Source organism: Calonectris borealis, chromosome 11, assembly GCF_964195595.1.
Source record: "Calonectris borealis chromosome 11, bCalBor7.hap1.2, whole genome shotgun sequence".
Lineage (NCBI taxonomy): Eukaryota > Metazoa > Chordata > Aves > Procellariiformes > Procellariidae > Calonectris > Calonectris borealis.
The window spans coordinates 2,312,924-2,330,584 of NC_134322.1; the positions used below are offsets into that span (position 1 = coordinate 2,312,924).

General features: G+C 42.2%; 1 protein-coding gene across 1 annotated transcript in view; it reads right to left on the reverse strand.

Annotated features, from left to right (window-relative positions):
* The window catches only part of SMAD3 (SMAD family member 3), a 78,195-nt gene extending 62,013 nt beyond the window's left edge, over nt 1-16,182 (reverse strand). The window contains exon 1 of the mRNA XM_075159723.1: nt 15,668-16,182. Within this exon, the coding sequence (XP_075015824.1) occupies nt 15,668-15,873 (206 nt within the window). The 5' untranslated portion in view covers nt 15,874-16,182. The remainder of the gene's footprint in view (nt 1-15,667) is intronic.
* Between the last annotated feature and the right edge of the window lie 1,479 nt (nt 16,183-17,661).

The following is a 17,661-nucleotide window of genomic DNA, read 5'->3' on the forward strand; positions in this document are numbered from 1 at the left end:
CCTTGTTGTAACACCTTGCTCCAGCAAGCAAAATGCTTTCAATTCTCATGAAAAGTGCTAGACTAAGGATATCTCAAGAGCTCAAGTTCTTCATTAGACGACATGACCACTAACAGGCTACTTACCTTACACAATGAGACATCATTTAGTCTTTTCTTTGAAGGGGACATCAAAAGGCATAAGGGAGTCTGCATCTGCAGTGCTCGTCACTTCAGAGGCACCTTGTAAGGACAGTTACCAAATGGCCACCTGTAATGGCTTTGCATGTGGTTAGATGCCTATTCACCAAGGGAATCACTACATACCTATTTGCTAGTAAAGCCACAAACTTCTATTGAATAGTCCTTGGTAGCAACAGTGACAAGAAACTACCAGTCACTGGCGTAGGATGTGAGAAAACAAAACACTTCATCATAGTCACATTCTTCAAAGTCAAGTGGTTTGCCCAGTGAGTAATATTCCTGCAGTGGTTTGTAGGTAACAAGAACTATGCTTGTAGAAGTGGAAACCATAAATAACATTATGTTACTGATGTATCATTATCATAATATGTAGAGATATTACAGCATAAAAGTACATGGAAATGAGACAATTCGGAGTTGTCATTTCTGTTAAAATGAACTTGGCTTCCAAACAACGTTAATGAGACACAGAATCATAGGATCATAGAGTATCTCAAATTGGAAGGGACCCATAAGGATCATCAAGTCTAACTCCCAAAAGCACAGCCCGAGATGCCTACTCTGTCCAAATCCACTCTGCCATTTATTGGCATGTTAAAATATTTGGGGTTAGAGTACAAGACAAAAAATTATTGACACATAAAAGTCGGCGTTACTGCTATCACAACTTCCACCAACATAACGCCGCTTGCTACGACAAGCTGGCTTGGATGCATCTGCCAGCCAACTGCATGCATTCACAGTGGCTTTCAACTTCTTCAGCCTGTGGAAAACTTTTTTAAATTTTCCCGAAAGAAAAGACCGCATGAGCAGTTTCATCCATGTAGACTGCTGCACAACACACACGAACATAGTTTGCTTAGTCACCTCTTCTTCAGTCCCTGAAAACTACTGCAGTAGATATAAACATATGCAAATTTTAAACACTTTACTTGCTTACTCCTCCTCCAGTCTTTTGTGCCAGGAGATAATACCAGAAAACAAAACCGGAGAAAGGTTATCCTATGAGCAAGCCTGTACACTGCATTCCCAAAGGATTGCCAACTTCAGATTAAGAAGCAGACCTCGGTCCCCATGATAGCTACAAAACGAACGACGCATATTGGCTTTTGTGAACCAAGAGACATATTTGTCTCCTGTTTATTCTAAAGACATGTTTATTCTAAGGAGGCTAAGTACCTCTGAGTAACAACCTCACTTGCTGTAAAAAAATAAAAATTTTTTAAAAATCCTGCAAGCTAGCATTGGATCCAACTCAACGTGAGGTGCAATTTTTAACTGACGGGAATAAGTTACTGAATCACTGTTAGAAAAGTTATGGCCTGTGTTTTGAAATAATCCTTGTCTTCTAAAAATAATTCTTCAGTGCTTTAATTTATAGCAATACATTACATATGCAGTCACACTGCACCAACTTTCAGCCAGCTTTTGACAACACTCAACCCTCAAATGAACCTAGAAAAGTATTCTTCATAGATCCAAGTAGCACAGTAACTGCAAACCAAAATTAAGGATGGAATACAGTATGACTTGTAAAATCAAGATGTGATTCTAAAGCAAAAGTGAGACAAAGTCTTTTACGCTTCCCCAGTTATTCTCTCATAGTGATGTAAATTCAGAGCTGCCCTGCATGTGCAAAAATGACAGCCCTGAAGTTCACACAGATGAAAAAATATGTGACTTACTGAACTAATAACAAAAATCAAATCCCACTCAGGCTTCAAAACCAAGAACGCCTATGCCTGGATTGCTTTACGAACTGTCACACTTTCATAACAGAGAACATTTTTGTTCATTTCTTTACCCTCCAAGTAACCATCTTTCCCTGTTGTTTAAGGTTCTCAGACACAGCACAAGGAAGAAAAATAATATTTAAACAAGAAACCCCACCTCAACCCCTAAACAAACAAACAAATTAAAAAACACACATACAGGAGAATGCAAGTCACAAAGGCACAAATGAGCAAAGAGCCTATGGTCAGCTGCACCTCACGAAACAGTTTAGCAGGGCCACACAGCATCACGGCCCCTTCACTAGGAGGGATGGAGGAATTTCACATCCATATGCACTTCCTACTCCATCCCTGTGGAATTCCCGCTCCCTTTTATGCCCTTGAAGCAACACAAATCTCTGATCAGCATTAGAGCTGACTGGAAAACCATTATCCCATTATTTCATTTATATAGGCACATGTACATACTAAACAAGGGCTATTCATATTTTGTTCAAATATTAATAGAGCATTAACATTTTTTTTAATGAAGTTACAATACTTTCTTTTTTTTTTGCTCCATAGAATGGTTAATTAAAATGCTAGTATCTACTTGAAGCTAATTCTACTGGACGCAGTTTTTTATTTATTTATATACACATATTTTAAAAATAATATATATATATACACATATAAAAAAGATAAAATGCACAAAGAATTGTCCTAAAACTTCTAATGGCCTTTCTCTAGTCCTAAACTTCCTACTTTTTCCTCTCTTCTATTGAAGTGCACAAAGACTGTCAAAATGCATGTAATCAATAGCTTCAAGCGCAAGCAGATCTTTCATCAACCATCAGATAAATTGGGAAAATATAAACTTTTGAATGTAAGCACTCAAAAGCCAAATTAATAACAGATTATTAGTGCTCATTAGCTCTACCTCCCACCTTTCCTCTTTCTTTTTCTTCTGGAATAGCTGGCCTGCCAGTACAGCAGAAACTCTGAAATGCCATCCTAAAAATAGAAAGCAAGAAAAGAGAAAAAAAAAAAAAAAAGAGGTGGGGGAGAACGGGAACTGAGAGAATAAGCAGAGTGAGAAGCTCTGTAATATAAAACTGTCTCCAGCTTCAAAGTCATCAGCCAATCATAATCCAATAAATGCTTTTTTTTTTTTTCTAAAATCAGAACACTCAAATGTCTATTTTTATTCCTGTTTAGAAGCAGCTATCTCAACAGGGCTTTCAAACCAGTAGAGCCTGGCATGCAAAGCAGTGACTTACAAAACTCAATTTCAAGCCATAATTTCCAAGGCCTTCACTTGCTTATACGGGTTCATTTGTGTCTGGCACACCAATATTTTACAGCACCGACACCATTAGCAAAAAATGGAGAACTAAAGGGAGGAAACTGAGGGGATGTTTACATTAAACTATTCTTTTAACCCAGAACACTATTTAAGAGTTCTCCCTTCACAACTGTACACCATTCCATATATCTAAATGGCTATACAGTTCTTCTGATATCCTAAGATACATATTCTCCAAGTGCAATCATCAGGAACTGCAATACTTACAGATAGGTTTTAATTAAAGCTTGTTCTTCTGGTCCTCAAACATATCAATAAGAATTGCTAGGTACACTTAAGGTACTGAAAAATCAAGACAACAGGGAGCTGTACCCATCTTAAGTCTGGAAAATATGCATGCATAACGAAATACCATCTCTCAAGTATCCAAGGAGGTGTATCCTCAGCACTTTCATACTTTCTTTGTGTGTAGGTTGCCCAGAGAAGTTGTGAATGCCTCATCATTGGAAGTGTTCAAAGTCAGGTTGGACAGAGCTTTGAGTAACCTGGTCTAGTAAAAGATGTCCCTGGCCATGGTAGGGGGCTGGACTAGATGATCTTTGAAGGTCCCTTCCAATCCAAACCATTCTATGATTCCGCGATTCTAAAATGCTACAGACCTCTTCATGCATTTAACTGAACATTAGTTTTATGAATATCATTATCAATGCTACATTACGAATATGTGATGAATTACTGGTTATAACGCAGAAAGAGCAACTTTCAAACTGATCCGTTTTCCAACCAGAGCATGGGAAGATGCACTCTGAAGAGTAATGTCACTTCTATCTTGTATATGGAACACTGTAGCAGGCCTTAGGATGTCTGCACTCTAAATGTTGCTTTGACTCTGCCCCCCATGAATCTCAGACAAGTGAACCAAATTCTCAGGATTTCACTCTCCCCATCAGCAAAAGGAGGTAAAAATCCTTTTCCTATAAAGAGACTCAAGATCCATGGTATAAAATGACAAGTCACAAACACTCCTCCCTCAACAGGGCATGGGCCCTTCAACAGGTTGTGGAATGGCCATAATGAAAAGGTCTTTAAAAGGACTTGATGAATATTGCATAGTAAAGATTTTTAAATTTTTAAATGGAAGGGAGTAGCTGACAGCATCTGAGCTTAATTGTTGTCCTTCATAGAAAGTAACCATTTAAAACACACAAGGACTAATGCAGAGGCTGTTTTGCTCTCAGGAAATCTAAGTAACCATGATCTCAAGCATTACTTCTCGACCCTTTATTTTAGTGAAATGATACATTAAATACACTGTTTCCCACAGAAAGAATTCAAATTCAACTTGCTTCAATACCTTGAAAAGAGCATTTATTTCAAACTTGTAAATGATTTAAAAGAGAAAGCTTAATTAATGAAGTTGCTTCCAGCCAGATGGCCAGCTATTAGTTTTCAGTCATCTCTTTCGAAACAATTCACCAGAAGTCTTCAGATGCAAAGGAGTTATAAAGCAAATAGATGTGACTGCCCAGCACTCTCAGTGGCTGCCAAAATGTTCAGTAAAAGACACAGCGGTTAGTTTTTCCAACCCATGTTGCTGTGGGTCATGGTCGTAAAAGTCCACTAACAACAGCACAATCACTTGACAGACACACATTTATTTCATTTAACATTTTGTATTTGGATGGCATTAAATTCACATATGGTTATATAATATTACTTAAATGAAAACATGAGGCTACATGTATAGTGTTTCCCCTGGACTTGTGCTAACAGACTTCAGACTTAAGCTCAGTAGCAGACTCTGTGGTATGATGTGTATCAACCAGTCAAAATATTCCCTGTGTACAGGAGGCACCAGCACAGAGATGAATAGATAAATATTATGCAAACCCAGTTAAGGTTTACCACTAAATATCTACGGAATTCTAATGTTCTCACTGACGTAGCATCTACATATTTTCAAAGAAAGTTTCCAACAAAAAATAAAACTGCATTCTTAATACAAATAAGACGCTGAACAGCAACAGAAAGCTTTTTAAAGTAGCGAGATATTCAGTTTTGCAACAGAGTCTACCTCTCGAGATTTTAAGAGCTTTTCACAACTGTTATTAAATTCTCTGACATCTTTGTGAGGCAAGTACTGTATTTGCTAGGTAGTTAAGAGTGAGGTACAAGCAGGTTAAACATTTTGCTCAATGCTACATAGTGGTATGGAACAAAACCTGATGTTTTCAGTCTTCCCTAACCACAACGTACATTCATTATGCAGTAATCCACAACTGAAAACCTATCTTAATTCAGTTATGACTGGGAAAAACAAATATGCAATTGCAACTCTATACATGAACTTTCAGCCTATAGTTCTACCAAACAAGCAAAACCAGATTTGGGAAAAAGCTTCAGTGATCAGCTGTCTACCTACACACAAGTTATTTACGGCATCTAATTCAGAGCAAAGCTCAAAACAGTTTGCAGACTGCCAGCAGACTTTTACTGGCGACAGAAATCAGCTATAAAGTAGTATTAGCTTTAATAATCAGACAGTGATTATCTACTTTTAAAAAACATTTACATTTAGTTCTTTTGTAAAGCTTGTTTCTAATGCAGTGGTTTCAAATCAGCTGGTTTTCACTTTCCACTATTCTAACAGTCGTCTTCTGCAAAAACTCCACTGGCTATAAAAAAAAAAAAAAGCCACAACATTTTGAAAAGAAAACAATAACATTAAACAGGCCAAAAAGATAGTGCCGACTTACGGTAAAGCTCATGCTCAGTAAGTCAGGTAAATGTAGGCCCAAGAAGCAGATACGGAAAAAGATTAGGCAAATCATATGCAAGTTTCACCATTCCAAGCTCATGAAACTCTTACAAGGTAATTAATCTGGGGTCTCCAGAGTTCACTGGAGTTTTGCTTGAAGGTTCCAGGCCAACATCAAGAACTATTCTAGACCTTTCCTCCAACAGGCTGCTGACCATGGGAGAAGTAAGAAAGGATAGATGTTATTAGCAGACCTTGTGCTCTTCTGAGTTCAAGGCCTATAATTGTAGGTGGGCTTTATCTAGCCATGCAAGAGGAAACCCTTACTCCTTCCTGTATTTGTATAGCTGTGTGCCAGGGGAGGTGGGAAGGGGGCTCAGGGAGAAGCACATTATAAGGGCTTCACCATTGGTATGCAAGCTGATTAAAAATGGTTAAAAAAGAAAAAAGAAAAAGAAAAAAACCCACAGTGAGAATAGCCAAATGCCGCCTTCTGCACAGGCAGAGGATCAGGAGCCACTGTCAATGCCAAACCCACTGCCAGTGGTATCTCAGCTACAAAATGTGGAGGGCCTCTGCCAAGCCACACTAGTGCCCATCAGAAAACCCTCAATGAAACATGAGTGAGAACTCCTCCAAAAATTAAATGCTTTGCAGAGAAGTATCATTTTCAACAAACTTCCAGCTAAATCCTGCCTGGCTTTCTGCCAGATTTCCAGCCTAGGGCTGACAAGTCCAGTCTTCGTGGGACTGGAGCCCTCAGTTCTCGCAGGCTCTGCTGGGCAGGCTTCAAGTCCTGCAAAGAAGAACCCACAGAAGCCCCCAAAGCCCTGAATTTAAAAGAGAAAAATGGACAATATTCAACCTACAAACACCTCTATCCTCTGTTTTCAGTTCCCTGCTTTCTTGTGCTGACATGACCCTCCTTTCACTTGCATGTAAATCAGAAGTAAATTTACCGAAATCCATGTAATTACACAAATGCAAAAAGACTGGGAAAAGACTCAGACTCCAGTTGCTTATTAGCCTTTCTTTTAGGCAAAGAGTGCTTTTTAAACACTGATATAATTTTTCAGATACTGTTACACGTTTGCTACAAATTGGCTATGCATCTGACTCAAGGGGAACAACAATTTGTTCAACAAATAATAAGAAGAAAAGGACCTTTCTGTACAGTTCCACATGTGTAGAAACCACAGACTTTGTATCTCTATGAAAAAAACCACATCTGGTCTTTCCGAGTATAACAAAATTAAAGGTGCTTGTAGCTGGGTCTTCCCACACAGCAACACTTAAAATCCAGTCATGGAGGGAAAGGAAATTTGGGGAGAAAAGTGTTCTCTAGCTGTTAGGTAGACAAAGCAACAACAGTTGCTCATTCAACATGAACACAGAGAGGGACGCTCATGTTCCACAGATGTCTTCTACTAAGCTCAATATTTTTGTGAACTTTTAACTGTTCTACATCTGTGAAGAGTAAGTGAATTTCTCTTTTTGTACTCAAGCAAATAGAACAGGAAGGACAAAGTTTTTCCTCTTTTGTTGTGAAAAAGGAGAGTCAGTATCAGCATCCATCATTCAACCATTGCTGACTGCAACTTCACCACAAAGGAGGAAATTTCTGTTTTGACTTCCTTTTTTAAAATGATTATGTTATGGTTAATGAACGTCACCAATTCAAAGATAATCTCTGACCTTTCCTATGACACAATTTGTAAGCAAAAAATTTGTAAGCAAAAGAAATTTTCAGATTAGATAACTACAAATTATTAAGTGAGCTAAGGATGGTCCACCTAATACCTTGACCCTGAGACTTTCCTTCCTGAGGACCTCGAAGCCTGGAGGAAGCAAGGGCCCCAGGCAGATAGACCAACTCTCCTGACACCTTGTCCCCTGCAATTTCTCTCCATGATTCACAGACCTCACTTTTCATAAACTGATGCATATTCCTCCAGAGATCGAAAAGCAGATGCTCCTGTTCACAGGGTCAGGCACACAGCCCATCTGTGGTGAGTGTGCAGGTGCTCTAGGACAAGGTAGGTACACACAGACCCCAGTCACACGACTACCTGAAACGTGCAACTTCTTTGCCATCAAAACCTCAGTGCTGAACAGCAAGTGGGCCGTAAAGATATTTCTAGTGACCAATAAAATTTATCAAGATCACCTACTGACCTTTCCTAGACTTACACCGGTTACATTTCTAACAGGTAGTTCCTACTGGATTTTTCAGCCTGTTCTTTCATGAGGCTCACCAATGAGATTTATAATTTCATCGTGTCTTCCACATCAACAGCAGCTCCTAATGCTTTAAAAATGCAATCAAATCGACTCCTTGTGGAATAACATGATTCTAAATACAAGCAGGTTGAAGAATCAAACTCACAAGGAACAACTACCATTTTCTCCCCATGCTTCCCGGTGTCCTTTCCCCAGAGCTGCTCCTATTCACTGACATCTGCTACTTCAGAAACGCGTTCTTGATGTAAGCAAGGCCAATAGCAGCAATCACTGCTCACGCTGAGTAATGCCTGTTCACATGGAGGTTCTCTGCTGTAGAGAAAGGAATGATGGCTCAATACTTGGAGAAATTGCTGGGGCACACAATCCCACGGATTTTGTGACCTACTCATTTTGAATAGCCTAAGTCTGTCTGCACCACACATGGCCACGTAGGATAGAGAAACCTACCTTGTTGCTAAATGAGCAAATTTGGATACCCGAAACAGTGTAGCTACAGCAGCTTAGGTTTAACGGGCTTCTTATTTGATAATGAAGATTTCCTATTCTGGAGCTCACACAATTCCTGGGTGATCCTCTAAAAAGCAGGGCATTATTATTTCTTGCCTGGCTGGCCTCTTCTGAAGGTGAGGGTTACCTTTTTTTTTTTTTTTTTAAATAGGGCTTCTATTACTATGCAAAAGTAGTTTATTCCTACTCACATTTGTGACCTATGCTTCTGAGGGACCAAGCCTTTAACACAGAAAGAGCGAGCTCGGGCTTTTTATTCTCTTTCTGCAGAGCCACCGTACCAGTAGCAATCAAACTTTCCTGCTTGCCTAAGGGCAAGTCCCACCATTCTGACAGTGATGGTAAAGAGATGCGTGAGCAAATGAGGATCAGGTCTAAAAGGCTTCAAAACATCTTTAAAAGCAGTATTAACTGCAACAATTGACACATTATTGTCTCTTCAGTTACAGAGAAAGTTGTGCTACCAGTGACAAGTACAAGAGCCCAATTATTAACAACTTCCTTGTCTTTATGTTTGGACTCAAGTCGCATGTAACAAAATGTAATTAGCAAACATTTGCTAAGCTTGGTGGAGTCAGCCTACTAGAACTAGAGTGTCTGGACAAGAACCTCTGCCCTGTCTTTATTCCCCTTGCTCCTGTCTGCTCTCTTCACTGCCAATCAACACAATCAGCTTTGGACTGGAAAAAGCTTTTTACACAGCACATCAAGGCAGACAAGGACAAAAGTTAATTAGGACTATTCATAAGCCTTACTGGAAGAGAGTGCTGCTTCCCATCCCTGAAAATTTAATTGCACTCAATAGAGGAAAGCTAGAAAAAATAATAATAATAAAAAAATAAAAAACAGAAAAAGATAATTTGGGAACAAAATCTGATTTCAATTTAATTCAAGCACCGTTTGGCCCTATTTATTTCATAAAGTAGTTCATGCAGGATAATGGCATTATTGTGCATCTAACAGCATTAAAAGCTCCTAATAAATTAACAAGTGAAAATTAATGGCTGCTCAGTCCATTAAATCTTGTTAATTTTATTTTTGTTGCAATAATATAGCAATCACAAGTTTACATTATTAAACCAATATTTATTAGAAGAGCTCATTTTAATTGGATCCCTGATGTGATAATCCCATACAGTGTGTATTTCTTGATTTCATCAATTTTTGCATTTATTTCTCATTATATTTAAATGACTGCAATGTTCAGGGTCTTCTCCTAATAGTATAAAAGTTAAGCAACCATTTTAAACATTTTATTTCACAAAGATTCAACACTTACTACACAATATAATGAGAATCTTATGAGTCCTTTCAGAAGCTATTTTAAATATTTTAGTCTCTTGAGAAAGGGGGGAAGAAAAAAAGGCAGAGATATGAATGTTTGAAAACATATCAAGAAACAGTAAAATACATTTTTTCCCCTTAGCCTTTCAACGTTCTATATAAACATTGCTGTGTTGTCTTTCAAGTCAAGAGGAGTTTTACCGCCCATTTTAATGCAAAATGTTAGCTGGCCTGCACATCTCAGGGGAAAAAAAAATTATATAGACAAAAGGTTTTGAATTGTGTTGGCTGCTGACAGAGAGATTACAAATTTAAGATATCTTACTAAGGGCTGGGTCTGACATGCTATTCCAGCAGCAACTACTTTGAGGAAAGGGGTTGCAATGCTGGACAATGCTTTCTCCCCTGACCTCCCCCCTTTCCCCAGTTCCTTCGTCTCTGCCAACATAACTGAATGTGTAGTTGCTCCCTAACTGGTTGTATCAACGTTATTGCTTTAGCTTAACAGTAGCGTTTTGTTTTTTAAAATGGCATAGTGTGGGCTAGAAGTCAACTACAAATGCTATTATACAGGCTAATATAAGAGGCAGTAACTCTGATGCAAGGGTGGAGAGAAGAAGTTGGATGGGCTGTGGGGAGCAGAAACCTCTGTGCCCGGAGAGGAGGGGTTTGAACTTTGGGGAGATGACAAGGAGGAAGATGAGAAAGGTACTGATGGACAGGTGGGACTGCGGGCAGAAAGTACACCTGACTAAAGGCCTCTGTCCACTTACTTACCGTATTTTCACCTTTAGACTTGATCTGCAAAGTTACACTAATGCCACAAAAGCTAGTTACAAAGAGATTTGTAAAGCGGTGTCTACCCTGCAGCTATCACTGCCACAGCTAAACTAGCTCACGTGGATACTGCCAGCAGCACAGTTGTGGCAGCACAAAGGTTAGGATAGGGCTGTAAAAGCCTGCCCATAAAGCTAGGTAAGTACACAGGTTAGTGCACATGGTTTTGTAGCAGTAAAATTACCGGCAACAGGGAGCTAACAATTATAATGGCAGCTAGGACTGTGTTTGCACACAGGGACTGTACTGTAATCATCTCCAGTGCACCACCATTACGACAACCTAATCTTAAGCGCAGACACTCTTAAACAACTCTATGCAATATTAAAGCTCCTCACATACAGGGACAGGCCAAATTGAAAATAAGGTAGTTTAAAATCGGCATTAAAAAACAATATACAAATTTGCGCGTGGACACACAAAACTATGACTGGCCCTTTGCTTATTACTGAAACCAGATGGGCACCAGTCTCAGAAGAAGAACATGCTTCACGGTCTTGCAGACAGCCTCTGCCACTTACTATAGTTACAGTTTTCATATTTTCCTGGTATCAAGGCAATTCTAAGAACATGATCAATTCTTGTAAACATTGTACGGTCAACTACCAACACAACAGAAGGTATGCTCACACCCAAGATGTTCCTAAAATCACTTATGGTGGTTTTCCCCACCAAAATGTAAATCATTTAAGGAACACCTTGTTCAGCTGGTTTTAAAAAGCAAATGTGCCACGTTTCCATTTCAGTTGGTACATTTATCCTTATCAGATGAGTTCCACAAGAAATAACACCCACTTCTCTTCAAAACTATTTTCTAAATTAAAAAAAACACCACTTAAAAGGTGTTCCTTACATGCAAGAACCCTGGCTCCCCTAAAACTACTGGTGATATAAAAAAACCAAATACAGTAATAGGTTCAAAAGAAAAATATGCATATGAAAATATATCACAAAATGTCATGAGATTTATGTCTTAATATGTGTAGTACCACTAAAGCTCTTGAAACAAAGTATTTACTATCTCATCCCATATCAGCAAAACTATATATACTGCACAGCTTTTAGAAATTACTAAGTGCTCATCACATGTTCCTGGCTTCTGCAGTTCAGACCCCTATATATGTTAAGAGTTAAACACTCATCACAGTTCAGCCTAACGCACTTCATTTCTAGGGAAAAATGCTGACAGTTTGTCAGGTGCACAGTATGTCCTCTCTTCAGATCAGGAATAGTATTAGAAACTCATTGCTCTTCTCCCAAGGATTAAGTCCATAGGGTTCTGCGGGTAATGCCAGCTGCAGACTTTGCTGCCATCAGATTCCATGCTTACTGTACTCTTTGATCTTGGAAACAAATAGAGCCATCAAAAATTCAAAATATCTGACAGCAGCTGGAGTAGACCTAAGCTTGAGAGAGTAGACCTAAATTAGAGAGGCCACAAACTCAAACACGTGGCTGTGCCAGGGTATGTGCTAATGGCACACTACCCTCAAGCTTGTCTGAAAAGTGATAGAAATATCCATCCTGAAAGATGGGCTTTCAAGATCAACGCAACTACCACAAAGGATATGTTTTAATGGGCAAAAGAATGTGTGTTTTCAACTTTATCACCCAATACAGAATGAAAAAATGTCTTACTGCCATGCAGACCCAGATTGCTACAACTCACTAGGTCAGCTCCTGACACGAAAGCCCACCAGCTTAGTGCCTAGAGGTTTAAAGTCAGCTCCCTTCTGGAGAAGGATGGGCTTTGGCAGCAGCGCGCCAGACGAGGGAGGGAGGAAGGTCCTCTAAACCAGCCATTCTGTCAAGCACCAGTAACTGTGGCACAAGAAACAATCAGATGGTCTGAGACTGGTAGGTTTTTCAGCTGGAAACTACTTCCTGCTCCAGCAGAAAAAAACGAGAAGGAAAAACGCCAGCAGAGTGTTACACTGAAATCCTCGAAGGTCTCTCCAGCCTTTTGCTGTCTGCCCCAGGCCCTTCCAACAGAAAAACCTGGGGCCTGAGGCATCTGTCACATCAATCTTAAAAATGGAGCACTTGGAAAAGTAATACATACTGAACAAATACACAAGCAAATAAACTATTCATTGTTTAATAATCCATCAGGAGATAGAATGTAGTACATATATTTCCAGTTCCAAGTAGATAAAAATGACAGCAGGAATAAATTTGGCATTCTAATTCTTTAGCCCTATCACAAAAATAATTTTTTCTTGTTCTGTCTTAAACCAATCCCACCTGATCACTACAGGAATTTGCTGTGTAGCCCTTATTCCCGTGAGCAATGTTTCTGCAAAGCTCAAGCACTTTTACATCTGAAACTTGCTTCGTCTCATGGATACAATAGCTAATTTTGGACTTACCCTACTCCTGCTGGGCCAGAGTCATCACTGGCATAGCTCCACTGTAATTCAGTCTACTGATGCATTACAGACAATGCACAACATGATCTAATCCTTAATGATGGGTTTTTCCCCCTTTCCCCCCCAACATACTTAGTTGACTAAATAGTAAAAGGACATATGTAGAATTATTAAAAAAAAACAAAAAACTAAAACCATACTAAAATTGTCTTGCAAACGCTAATTTCAAGTGACACGATAATCAGATTCACAGATATGTTAGGATAAACAGCGCAGTCCGGAGGAGAAGACGCAGCACTTAAAGTCACAAGGCCTGGTTATAGTTCCAGCTCTGCCACTGACTTCTAGACAAGCTGTTTTGCATTTCCACACCATTCCCCAATCTCTGATATATAGATACTAACCTCTCAGTATGCTGCTGCAGAGGGTCCGGCACAGACTAACCTAACCACGTTCATTTGCATCTCTGTAATACACATACTAAACAACAATAAAAGTCCATATGCAGTGTCGTGTTTAAAAACTAGTGCCAAGGCATAAGGAGCTACCATCAAAGTATGCTGACACTTCCCCCATACCAAGGTTTAAGATCTGCAGGATCCAGGCTCTGTGTCATAAGTGAACATGAAATGTTTTAATTTCTGTACAGATGTCCTTTAACAAAACAAGGTCTAAGAGAAATGGACATTCACTTCTGCACAGCCAGGACAATCTCTGGAGGTGATAATATTTATGACTTGTGATATCTGCTTGTGTTGTTACTTATTTTCAAGCTTCAAAATTATTTTTCTAAATTAAAGCATCATACTCTACCCATCTCTTTGCTTCCTTTGAATCATAAAATATCAAAACCTTCCTCCCTTATCTAAACCACCTTGTTACTAGTAAAAGAAGTACTAAGAGGCTTCACACTCTGCGCCCTAACAGGTCAGCATCAGCTAGACACAATACCCAGGTCACATCAGCAGGGCTGCTCAAGTAATTTTCTTCTTTTGAAATGACAAGTATTTCAGGGAAGTGTTTAAAGAACGTGTTATCTATGTGGAAAGCACACTGCTTACCAAGAATTTGAAAATATAGGTTTTAAGGCATTTGTATCAGGTGATAGCTCTACGGGTTTTGATTTCTGCTTCAACTAGGCGAAGCTAGAGTAACTCTAACAAAGGCTGAGAGGTCTATTTGCATTACTGGCCAAAATCTTAGCCACAGTCATTCACCACCAAAAAGATAAGGAGACTTTATTTTTACTTTAAAAAACCACTATAGCTGTTGGAAGAAAAGTTAAGGAGTTCCAAATATCTACATTTCTAAACTACTTGCTTCACTTTTTCATGCAACAGATGCTGCTTTGTATTAGCTACTGCATATTAAATCATTCTGACAACCAAGAAAGCATACATTTGTTTGCGCGAGAGAGAAGCATGAATACACACACACACAGATATCTTCTCACGCAGAAGCATACAATTATGCAGCATTCAAATATTTGGAATGAACTTTGGCCTTTGTTTAAAAAAAAAAAGTACCCTCAAACAACAATCAGTAACAGAATCAGCAGTCATCTGGTTAGGCTTACAGAAATCAACAAATCTTCAGCAATAAAACACCACTTGTGACCAGCTATTTGAAAGTTACTTGGAAAATTTTTCTTAGATGGGATACTTATATACACGTCCTTTATGATTTATAATGGTCTTAGGGATCGATCTCGGAATGGAGGCTAAAAATAAAATCTATGTTAATTCAAAAAAATTGAAAAAAAAATAGTTATATTCACCCTCACATGCTTTTTTTTGCACTCCAAACAATCCCCTTCAGCTATGCCATTTGCATTCCCGATTTAAAAAGTAATTTGAAAACATATGCACAGCAGGGCTCTAAATCACCTCCTCAGCGTAATATCTGTCTAGCTAATATGGAAGAAACCAAGCAACCCAAACAAAACCATTTTCCTGATACATTAATCAAAAGAAAATCTTAATGTAACAGTACTAGAGAACACGCTGAAACTTTTGACAATGAGAGTATCCACAGTAAGTATAACTGTAATCCAGAGCGCTTCCAACTTTTTTTTTTTTTTTTTTTATCTCGGCTGGAGACATATTTTCTCCCCTACATTCCGCTCTTACTTTCTTCCTCTCTTGTTACTAGACAGTAATCCAATTCTGTAGCCAGTTTTTTTTTTTTTTTTTTAAACTATATATAGAGCCAGGATAGAGCATGCAGGAGAGGACTAACACCGCACCGAAGTGCGGCGGGGCTGCAAAGCAAAACAAGCCCCCTACCAGGGCTGTGCCAGAGCATGCCGAGTCCCTCGGGAGAAAGCTGCTACCGAAGGGCCTCCGAGCACCACCGTGCCCGCCCCGGGGGTGACCCCTCGGGTTAGCCGTGCGGGGGGCTCCTGTGCCCGGGCGGGGGCCACCCTCGTTTCGTGTGCTCCCCACCGCCGCCCCGCGCACCCCCCCTACCTGGGGATGGTGATGCACTTGGTGTTGATGTTCTGCGTGGTGATCGCCTTCTCCAGCTCGTCCAGCTGCCCCGTCTTCTTCAGCTTCTTCACCAGGCTCTTCACCGCCTTCTCGCACCATTTCTCCTCCTGCCCGTTCTGCTCCCCTTTCTTCCAGCCCAGGAGCCGCTTGACGATGGGAGGAGTGAAAGGCAGGATGGAGGACATGCTGGCTCGCCCGGCAGGGCCGGCAGCGCCCCGCCGCTGGCTCCACGTTCGCCCCGCCGCCCCCCGCGCCGCTCCGCTCCGCTCCGCGCAGGCCCCGCCGCGCCGCGGGCAGCACAAAGCCCGGCCCCGGGCGGCGGTGACCTGGCCTGGCCCGGCGCCGCGTCGCTTCGCTCGCCCGCCCCGCCGGTGCCTCAGCGCCTCGGGCCCGCGGCACCAAACTTTGCCCGGAGTTCGCCGCCTCTCCCCGGCGGCGGCGGCAGCTCCCTCCTCCCCCTCCTGCCCCGCTCTGTGTGCGCGGAGAGGCGCCCACTCCAGCTCATTCCCAGTCTGTCTCTCATGCAAATTGCCTGCTGGCCGCCCCGGCCCGGCTTCCACCCCCTCCTTCCCTCCCAAACACGCTCACTCACGCCGCCGAGGGAGGGCGGGGAGGCGGCCGGCCCGCCGGGAACTCCGTTCTCCCCCTCCCCGCCGCCGGCAGCAGCCCCCGCGCTCCCGGCAGAGGCCCCTGCTCCCCGGGCGGGACGGGGCTCTCCCTCCCTCAGTCCCGCTCCAGCGCGGCGTTCCCTCAGCGGCGTCGCGCACCCGCGGCCTTCCCGCCGCGATCCCCCTCAGAGCTCAGGGCGGGAAGCTCCCCTCAGGGCCGCCGCGGCGGGAAGGAGCGTCCTCACCCCGCTCCGGGAGACCCGCGTGGGCTCTGCCCGCCCGAGCCGCGTCCCCTCGGCCTCCCCACAGCGCGGAGACCCGCCGAGGCGGCTGCTCCCCGGAGGGAGGCCGGCGGTGCGGGTTCGTCCTCCTCAGGGCCGCCGGAGCCGTGGGCTCACAGAGAGGGTCAGCGCGGCCGTAAAAGCCCAGAAGCGAGCTAAGCAGCGGTGCCTGGGACAAATCCCCGAGGGGGAAGCAGCAAAAATAAAAACAAGCAAGGGAAGGGAAGGGATGGAGGGTCCTCGGGCAGGGTGGGATGGATGTGGCCCCCGCCACGGCTGTTTCCTCTGTGGAAAGGTGCGTTTCCACACAGAGATGGCTGCACACAGCTTGGTCAGTCGTGCTCAGACAATCAGCAGTTACTGTTTCAACCCCTTTAATTTACTATTCCATTCCCTCATCTTTCCACCCCGAGCACCAGGTACCCGAATAATTCTTGCCTGTATCAGGCACAAATGACACCCTGGAGATGTTTACCACCAGACCTGGTCAGAAATTCTCAGACGGAATATTTTTGTCAGAGGATGGCAGTTTGTTCAGATCTAGGTGTTTTGTAGAGATGCTTCAGTTTTGGCTGACGCGGGGTGGCATCCAGGTAAATTTCCAGTTTCTCACTTTCCATCGCTGGACAGACTGGGCTGTCACACTCCCCAGTCTCTAGCATCACGACCTCGGTGCCGAAAGGGAGCCCAGGCCCTAAAACCCATGTGAATACAAACCACAGCTCCTCAGGGCTCCAGTTCTCTGATAAACCACCCCGAAATGGTGCCAAGCGGCACGCGTAACAGCTTGGCAAGCAGCGAGGAGGCTGGGGGCCACCTGCAGAGTCACCAGGTGCCTCCGCTGAGGCTGGTTCCCGTTTCTGAACTCCAGCTGCTTCACAGCTCCTTGCAACAGCTGCCCAGGAACAAAGGGGTAAAAGTTTCGGGGGACCCGGCTCCCAAATTCTGAGGTTTCGAGCTGAGATATGCTTCCCAGTCTTCCCCATCCTATCAGAAGGGATGATGGTGAGCCCAAATTCGGGAAGCCTCCGGGGCTGCTCGGCAGCTCCCAGACATGCAGGTTCTTGCCAACCCACATTCTCAT